Genomic DNA, 9,977 nt, shown 5'->3' on the forward strand with positions numbered 1-9,977 from the left:
AAATAGTAGATAGATAATGACTGAAATATATTGAAATGGAAAGAAAATAGAGAAAGGCTTCAATAAATGTGAATCAGTAAAACAAAACAAAAAACCACCTGAGTTTGAAACCGAATTCTAATTTACATTCTCTATGTAATTTTAACGCAATCGGTTCCCCTCTCTCTCTTTTTAACGTGCACTGTGTTTTGCCTGTGTGTTCATCTGTGTGAGGCTGTCAGTCCCTTGGAACTGGAGTTATGGACAGTGTGACCTGCCATGTGGGTACTGAGAATTGAACCCAGGGCCTCTGGAAGAGCACCAGGGGTCTTAACTTCTGAGCCGTCTCTCCAGCCCCAGGTTTCACTCTCTTTAGACTTCAGTTATTAAGTGTTGTAGGCCAGGATAAGGATTATAGAATTCCTTTTGATAAGATGGTATAATAGTCTTCATTACCAACCTCCCTGGATTTACAACTACCTAGGACGCACCTCTGGTATGTCTATCAGGGTGTTCCCAGGGAAGTTCAACTGACCAAGAAAGACTGACCTTGAATGTGGGTGGCACTGCCTCATGGGAAGGGATCCCAGGTTGAACAAAAAGAAACAAGGCAAAGTGAGCCGAGCAGTAGCTTTGATCTCTTTGCTCTCTGTGCTTACAGTGTGACTCCTGTTCCTGAGGACATACCTTCTCCACCACGATGGACTGTACACTCAGTGTAAGCCAATCCTTAGCTGAGTTAATACCGCTTGAGGAAATGTGAGCAGAGTAACAGTGTAATTGAATACAGTTTGAAAGAATCACTCCACTTTCAGTATGAAGGAGGAAAAAGCAAACAGAGAGAAGATGAGGAGCTGGGCTTAGCAAAACAGAATGCATGAGGCTGAACTCTGGAGGTAAGACACGCCTTGGCTCTGTACATGTAGCAGTGGAGCCCACAGGCTCTGTTGGTAACTGTGGAACGGAAACACAACAGTATCAAGGGTAACTCCAAGGTTCTGAGCAAAAGGACGAACAGAACTGCCTTTTTCTGAGAATGGTGAAGGAGCAATGTGGCAGGAACTAAAATTTGAGATACTTTGTAGACACACAGTGGACATAAAGAAAGCAACACCATCATGTCAGCTATGAATTTAGTTGTGCTTGTCACTAAAGTCCTTACCTTTGGAGGGAAAAGCCTTGCTTAGAAACAGTATTGGTCCATAGGCCAAGCACCTGCAAGAAAACAGTCAGGTGAGGACCCTCACCCTTGGGAACGCCAAGCACCCCTGTCGCTGGACTTAGCTACTTTGTCAGCTCTTCTTTTTCCCTCCCTTTATCCCCCTGGTTTCACCCCTTATTACTAGATAGGAGAGAAAGAAGGATAGAGTATATAGGTAGGTAGAGAGAGAGAGAGAGATCCTTGAATCTAATTTCTTTGTTTCTTCTTTGTTTGTAGCTGGTCTTTGCAATTTTGTGGGTTCTTCTCTCTCCCTCTTTATCCCCCCCCCCCGCTTCACTCTTCCTCTCATTAGATAGGAGATTAGATAGGAGAGAGAGAAGGATAGAGGGGAGAGAGACAGAGAGAGGTCTTTGAATCTAATCTTTCTCCTTGTTTCTTCTTTGAGCATGACTTCTAACAAATTGCAAACAACACACGGACACACACAGACACACACCCCACCTATTGGATATCTAGAATTTATACACCCTCTCAAAAGTTCCCAGAATTCCAAACATCACACAATTGCAGAAACTATCTGCAGCTGGCAAAACCACACCCCTGCTAGGGCATGAGGCAAGTCACAGTCAGCTGCTTCAAAGCAGCCCCATATCCCCACACCTGGGATTAAAACAAGACCACATTCTTATAATATTTGTGTTTTTTTAAAGAAACCAAAATTCCAGACTTCTCACTACACACCTCATCTTGAGAGAGAAACCCATAGTATACAAACCAAAAAGTACCAAAGGGTTCTTACCTAACAAACACCCAGCATGCAAGGAAATCAAGGTCTTTTTTTTTTATTATTATTACTTTGCCCACTACAGAAAAGGCTTAAACAGAAAAGAACCTCTTTCCCACAATTTTGCATCCTGCTTGCCTTTTCTAACTTGATATTTTTTTTTCTAACAGGGGTTTTCCTAAATATCCTTTAATTCTTACACACTGTAAGATAATTTTTAGCAACTAAAGTCAGAGAAGTTTTATTTTTCAAAAGTTACAGCTAATAAGAGACTAAGAAGACCGTGTCACTGGGAAGGCTGGGCCTCTCTTACAGCTCTGACTCGCTTAAGCAACAGTAACAATTGTATTAGCACAGGTGAGAAAGGACACCAATGAGAGGAAGCAGCCTGAGTCTTCGCCTCACTCTTGCCCTGCCAGCAAGATCCAGGGTCCTGTCTTACTAAGGAAGAATGTGGCATATAGACGTTCTTTTTATAAACTAGGTAATAGACTCTAAATGTCTGTCCTTAAGGTCCCATAACACACACAGAAATTTCTGCTCATCGTGAGAAACAATTTTAAGACTTTTGACATGTATATGTAAAAAGCTTATTGTGCAAAAACATCAAATATCTGAGAAGCTGTCCCAGTCAAAGAATATATGTCCTGGCCTAAGGATATACGATTACTAAATGGTATGTAATATTCAGATGGATCATGTAACAGAAAAAGAAATTAGATAAAAACAAAAGAAACCTGAATAAAGTATGGGCTTTCATTAATAATAGTATATTGATATGGTTTTATTAATTATGCACATTACTAGTATAATTTCCCCATGTATTTATTTATTTCAAGTAGGAGAGTACATGTGGAGGTCAGGGGACAATTTGAGGAAACTGGTTCTCTATCTGAAGACTACTTAAAGAAATTGGTTCTCTATTTCTACCTCATGGGTCCCAGAAATCACTCAGGTTGTCAGGCTTAGTGGCAAGTACTTTTACCTGCTGAGCCATCTCACTGGCCCTAAAATGTTAATAAGAATAGAAAAAGTGAGCTGTTTGTGCTATTGTTAACTTTCTATAAATCTAAAGCTAGTCTAAAACAGTAACTCTCTCTCTCTCTCTCTCTCTCTCTCTCACTCTCTCTCTCTCTCTCTCTCTCTCTCTCTCTTGTTATGTTGCTAGAAAACAAATCTAGGTCCTTGTGCACCTTGCCTGCCAGCCCACAAAGTTTCTTTTATAAAAGCTTTCTAACTACCAAATACTGTGTTGCCTATTAAAAGGAATATACAAACAAAATGTAACAAACACGATGAACTTTAAAAGTATTCTATTATGTGAAACACAAGCCCATCACAAAGGACCAAATGCTGTATGATTGGTTCCCTTTCTATGAAATATCCAGAATGGGTATTATGGAGTGATAGTGGTGAATGCTTTTATTCCCAGAACTTGGGAGGCAGAGACAAGCAGGTCTCTGAGTTTGACCCAGTCTGGTCAACAGCCAGGGCTACACACAGAAATCCTGTCTCAAAAAAAAAAAAATGCAAAAAATAAAGAAGGAAATATACAGAATGGTCAGGTCTATAGGGAAAGAAAGTAGGTTAGCTGTTGCTGGAGTGGGGTGGGATGGGGATGACAGCTAAGAAGTATAAGTTTTCTCCCATTCTTTCCAGGTCTGAAAGAATGATAAGCTTATATTAAACAACTAAAAGAAACCACAGACATTATATGATGAAGTAAAAATATATGTTATTAACAGCAAATGTGCCTGGCAGGACATCCTGGGAAGAGGGCCAGAAGACCTGAGTTTTTGCAGGTTACAACTTCCCTAAAGATCTGTTCAAGATCAGGATCCATCTCCTGAGACAAGTGTTCAAAAGGCCCTGATATACAGAAGGTTTACTTACTACCTCAGAGAGTTGCTGAAACCCTTAACACCATCCAATGACCTTTATGCTGAGCGATTCTTTTGGGTACAGTATGCACAATCAAGTTTTGTTTGAGAAAAATTTAGAAGGAAATTAATAAATGGTCATTCCTGCAGCCAACTTCACTGAATGCCTGTGCTGTGTCTAAACCACAGTGCAGGGTATTACTAACCCTATTTTATAGTGTAGAAAACCGAACTAAGTCTACCTAAAGCCACACAGTAACTCCCCAATGCTTGCATAGGATTTGGGGGTTTTCTGGCTATTTCTCCACTGTTCTACACCTCCTGCCCCATATGAAGAAATGGTCCTTAATAGCACAGCACCAGAGGGCACTGATGAAGTGGCACAGTAGGTAAAGTGCTGGCCAGGCAAATCTGATGACCTAAGTTTGAATGGCGGAAGGAGCAAACTAACTCCTGGAAATTGTCTTCTGACTTCCACATGCACACAGAGGCATGTGCACACCTGCACTCATATACATCACACGCATACGCACTAATAATAAGTAAAGTTTTAAAAACTGTGGGGAAAGATCACACTTAGGAAAAGTCTCTCAAAGAACGCAAAGATTAAATAGGATGCAAAGAGAAAGAACAAAGGGCAAAGGTGTGATGTCTTCAAAGTCCAACTGCACCCCACTCTACTATCAAAGACTAGGTAGGGGGCTGGAGAGATAGCTCAGTGGTTAAGAGCACTTGTTTCTCTTGAAAAGAACCCAGATTTGATTCCCAGCACCCATGTACTCTTGTATACAGTCTTCTTTTTTAATTTTTTTTTTTCAGAGCTGGGGACTGAACCCAGGGCCTTGCGCTTGCTAGGCCAGCGCTCTACCACTGAGCTAAATCCCCAACCATGTATTCTTGTTCCAGGGGATCTGATGCTCTCTTCTGATCTTAATAGGTAGCCAAGCACACATGCAGTGCACATACAGAAATGCAGACAAAACACTCATACATAAAATTTAAAATAAATAAGATAATTTTAAGGGTTTTTTAAACTAGTATGACGCGTGTATATAAGTTGCTTACTCTATACTGGCCGAGCGTGGAACTAAGAGCTTTGGAGAGCTCAAGCTGGCTCCCCTATCACTGGCCACGGACCTCAAAGTTACAGCAGACAACGCAAAGCTCCCTCATGTCCAAAGATCCATGTACATGACAATCATAATAGAAATCATAGTGAACAGAACACATTTCAAATGGGTCACTTCAAATAGAGGAGGCATTGGGTAGAAAGATCTAGATGAGACTGCTTTCTCTTTATTTAATTGTTTCAGAATCCTGAGTCTCTATAATAGCAAAGGATTTAATTATCTAAAAGTCAGACTTAAATAGTTGACAACTTTCTGGAAGACATTCAAATTGTGATGTGAACTCCTCAGCTCTGGGAAATGTGCTTTCTTTTTCCTGCAATGCCTGGCATTATTTATCAGAACAAAAGTAATCTATTTTGAGACTGAATCCACAAATACCCACCACCCCCTCTATTCCCTGCCCAGCACAATCAGCAGATGAACAGCTCTGGCTTTGCAAACAGAAGAGGAGGGCAATAACACCACTGAATGAATGAATCAGGACACAGCTGCAGCAGTGGGTTACAAAAATACTTGCCCTGTGAGCTCTGGAACTAGCAACCAAGAAAGAAGTGCATAGTTACCAAAGAAACAGTCACATGGAAAAATCCATCACAGCGTGTGAATGCCTTAAGTGAGAGTCCGGGTTGGGCTGTGAAAGCAGTGGCTCTAGGCCCAAGGAGGGCAAATGAGAGCTCGGTTAGGTCTGTTTTCGTTGTTTTTGAGGTATGGTCTCTCTATGTAGCCTTCAGTGTCCTGGAACTCACCCTGTAGACCAGGCTGGCCTTGAACTTACAGAGATTCACCTGCCTCTGCCTCTCAAATGTTGATATTAAAGGTGGAAGGTGTTATAAAAATGTAAGAATAGGCTTGTGAGTTACAACTAAAGGGGCCTCTGATTGATTGTTTCTTCCATGCCAAGCTCTCCACACTTTCTTATCTTTACTCCAACTCTTTGAGAGAGTCCCCTCTAGGACACCTGCCTGCCTCAGGCTGGTGAGATGACTAATTAGGGAAAGATAATCGCAGCTGAATCTAACAGCATAAGGTCAATCTCTAGGACTTACATGGCAGGAGAAACTGACTACTGCACCTTGCTTTCTGACCTCCACATGGCATGCATATGCCCACACACAAATATACACAAAACTAATATTTTGGGTTTTTTTTTTTTAGAATAACTGCCTCTATTTTATGGAATAAAATAGGTTTACATCAACCGACTAATGTTACAGGTTTAGAACAGGTGAAAACCCAGGTCTGACCTTGTCCATTGTTCCTATTTTCCATTCTGCCATGACTACCTGTCAAAACTTAAGCTGGACTGGCTGCAATAAGTTAATAAGGCTGGACAGCGGTGGCACTCCCCTGTCATCCAGTACGTGGGAAGCAGAAGCAGGTGGATCTCTGTGAGTTTGATGCCACCCTAGTCTATGTAGAGTAGTGGTTCTCAACCTTCCTAATACTGTGACCTTTTCATTCAGTTCTGCATGTGGTGGTGACACCCAACCATAAAACTATTTTGTTGCTACTTTATAACTGTAACTTTGCTGTTATGAACCATAATGTAAATATTTTTAGAGACAGATGCTTAGCAAAGGGGTCACAAGACACAGGTTGAGAATGGCTGATGTAGAGAGTTCCAGGCTAGCCAGTGGTCCACGGCAAGATTCTGTCTCAAAAAGGAAAAGTCTAACAGTGACAGCTAACAAGTGCCCTAGGAGACCCCACAATTAGGGCTCTTTCCTCTAGCATAGCCTCTTGATGCAAAGCAAGTTCTAGGATTACATGATGGTTCTTATGTTCTTTCCTGTGCTAAAAGATACCCTGAGACATGGATTCCAGTTCTTACAAAGGGTATTTCTCTCTTTCCATTTCTTTTTTAAAGATTTATTTATTTATTATATATAAGTACACTGTAGCTGCCTTCAGACACACCAGAAGAGGGCATCGGATCTCGTTACAGATGGTTGTGAGCCACCATATGGTTGCTGGGATTTGAACTCAGGACCTCTGGAAGAGTAGTCGGTGCTCTTAACCACTAAGCCATCTCTCCAGCCCCTTTTCTTTTCTTTTTTAAAAAAATTTATTTATTTCTTTTTTAAAATTGATGGGTAATGCCACATGAATGCAATTCCCACAAAGGTCAGAAGGAAGCTTGGGTGCCCTGGAGCTGAAGTTAATGCATTGCTAACCTGCAGCTAGAAGAGTTGCAAGTGTTCCTAACCACTGCACCACCTTTCACGAAAGATCCCTGAGAAAAAAAATCAGTTCTTGCTTGGACTTCATGCATCAGAAAGTTCAAATTGAACTAGATGAAGTGACAAATGCCTATAGACTGAGCTACTTGAGGGACAGAGGTGGGAGAATCACTGGAACCTAGAAATTCAAGGTCAGCCTTGGCAAAAAATGAGATACTATCTCAATAACACAAAGCAGTGTAATTCAAAGGAGAAGGAAGATCTGAAGAGGTACCAAAACCGATTCCCACAAGCTTCATGTGCTCCTCACTGTCCTCAGCCAGCACACACACAGCTAACAGCTCAAGGATACGAGTACAACAATCAATGTTTTCAAGTCTTTTTTCTAAGTTCTCTCAAAAGTCGATTTTGTTTCTAGTGTGTCCTCTGGCAGCATTCTTCTACCATGACTGTACTGACTCTCGAAATCTATCCTCATGAAGGTCATCAGGAACACAGATTTTATAACCACTGACATTTGAATCTCTACATCTATTCTGTCAGCTAGGATTGCTTAATATGTGAAGAGCAAATAAAACTACATAAATGACTATACAACACCAACATTCCTATTAGCGCCATCCTCCATCCCTCACAAAACACCCACTCCTATTTACAGCATCCTCTATTGTGCTCTTGGGCTCGTTTTCCTTTACTTTTTGAGGTCGGGTTTCAAGTAGTTTAGGTTGGCTTCAAACTCAATCTGTAATCAAGGCTGTCCTTGAACTCCTAATCCTCCTACTGCCACTTCCCAAGGTTCTATGATTAAAGATACTACCCCAATGCCTGGCTTTATTAGATGATGGCCTTAATGCCAGGTTTCCATGGATTCTTCTGCACTATTGTGAATTATACTCCTTGAATACTGATCCTCTCTTCCTTCCTCGGAAAGAAGAGAAACAGAACCAGAGAACAGAATGGAATGTTGGAGTTGATTTATTTCTAACATCTGTGCAGCAGACTTGTTATCACAAATTGGCTAAAGAGAACCAGTGGATCCCTTCATGAAGGATGGGGTAAGAAACTCAAATTCGGAGACCATCAAGGGTAGCCCCACATCCATAAATGGCAATGACCATACTGATGTATACATACATTATGGAGATAGATATTTTTATAATTAATGCCTGGAATTAAATAAAACCCCGATATGAAGAGAACAGGAATATCAAGAACCTAAGCAGCATGACGCAATCGGAAAAGTCCAACTGAGAACCGTTAAATTTGTTAAGGGAAGAGAAAAATAAGGAGCACTATTTAAGAATGGTAGTTTGGCTTGGGGTAGTGGCGCACGGTTGTAATTGTAATCCAAGCACTGGGGAAACTGATGCAGGAGACCGAATCATGAGCAGTCTGGGCTACATAGTGAGACCTCGTCTCATAAAAGGAAAGAAGGTTCATCTGGTTCTGCCATAGTCTCTTTAATAATTTGGAAGCCAAGAGTAACAACAACGAAATGGTTGACTTACTCCGTTTTATGATATGCTCTGAAGTAAGATTTTGTAAGCAAAAATGTAGTTTATCATTATCGTATTCCTCTTATCACCCAGTAACTTCATTCACATCCCAACCACTTCAGCGAGGATTCTAAAAGATGATTAAATGTAAAAACTAAACGACCTGCCCAAGGTCAGACAATTTATGGGGACGATATTTTGGATTCTAATTCCGTGGGTGGGCTCTCCCTTCCTAGGCACTGGGTAGCGAGGGTGACAAGCGGAGGGGGCGTGGCACAAGACTGGAAAGTTCGCCCTGGGCGGAGGGAAGAATTGACAGTGAGGCACCGCAGGGACTGCTGGGAAAGGCCTGTTCGCAGAGTCCTAGGCTTGAACGTCTGCACGCAAACACCTTCCAGCTCTGCTTTCCCTTCCGCTTTCCTCAGCGCCCTACGTGCATGGAATCGGCTTTACCTTTCCCAGGGTTCCGCTCATTCTCCACCACTGCGGCTTCTGAGCAAACCGAAGATCCGCCCTTGCAATCGCGACCCCTAGGCTTCTGAAAACGCGACCGGAAAGGTCTTCATCAGGTCCGTCCACAAAATCCAACCGAGACTCTTTCTACTCCCGTAGCATCTTGGTTCCGGAAGTATTTAAAACCCAAGGGATAGAACTCTCCCCAGATTCCACCCTCACTCTAGCTCATGTCATCTTCCCTATGATTTCTCTGGGCAGTATTAGTTGCCATCTTTGTTACCGAGTGCTTTTCACATAATTTTGGTATCTCACCTATGAGACTATATATTACTTAATGTCTCTTCTTATTTGTTTGAATTCCTTTAGGACTCTAATCCTGTCTGATTAATTCATCTCAGCGTCTAGTATGCAACCTCGACTTTAGAACTGATTAACCCCAGATGAACCTTCCTAGCATTCCCTATCCTCATAGTAATTAAGAATAATTATTTTTTTATGAGTGGCCTTGGTGTGCAATACTTTGTGTTCAGTAACTTCATTCCTCACAAGCCTCCTGAAGAGAAACTGCTCGATTTTACAGACAGAGGTCCCTCAGTGTAGATCAGGCTGGCTTTGAATTTGTATTTGCTTCCAAGGTGCTTTGATAGCAAGCTTAGGCCACTACACCCAGCTACCAACTGTTTAATTAGCAATATCTTTTGCCAGTCCTTTGATAGAATCCTGGGATATAGTTCGTGGTTCCTGACCTTAAATGGCACGTTTAAATTATTATAGAGCAATAAGAAATTCATGTTACCAAGATAGGCATACAAACTCTGTGTACAGAAGGAGTACATGAGTACATAATAAAGTCAGCACTGGGTGAAATAACGAATATGCAATGATAACTTCGTTCATTTTGCTACTGTTG

At 41.5% G+C, this 9,977-nt stretch overlaps 1 protein-coding gene across 2 annotated transcripts in view; it reads right to left on the reverse strand.

The window, feature by feature from the left end:
• Mrpl48 (mitochondrial ribosomal protein L48) overlaps nt 1-9,356 on the reverse strand; it is a 41,381-nt gene extending 32,025 nt beyond the window's left edge. The window contains exons 1-2 of one of the 2 annotated variants that reach the window (XM_032893051.1): nt 9,065-9,356; nt 1,142-1,194 (exon numbers count right to left, since the gene is read on the reverse strand). In XM_032893051.1, coding sequence (XP_032748942.1) covers nt 1,142-1,194; nt 9,065-9,085 — 74 coding nt within the window. In that variant the 5' untranslated portion in view covers nt 9,086-9,356. The remainder of the gene's footprint in view (nt 1-1,141; nt 1,195-9,064) is intronic. The other variant, XM_032893052.1, reaches the window with a different exon arrangement.
• Between the last annotated feature and the right edge of the window lie 621 nt (nt 9,357-9,977).

The sequence above is a fragment of the Rattus rattus genome, chromosome 2, assembly GCF_011064425.1.
Source record: "Rattus rattus isolate New Zealand chromosome 2, Rrattus_CSIRO_v1, whole genome shotgun sequence".
Classification (NCBI taxonomy): domain Eukaryota; kingdom Metazoa; phylum Chordata; class Mammalia; order Rodentia; family Muridae; genus Rattus; species Rattus rattus.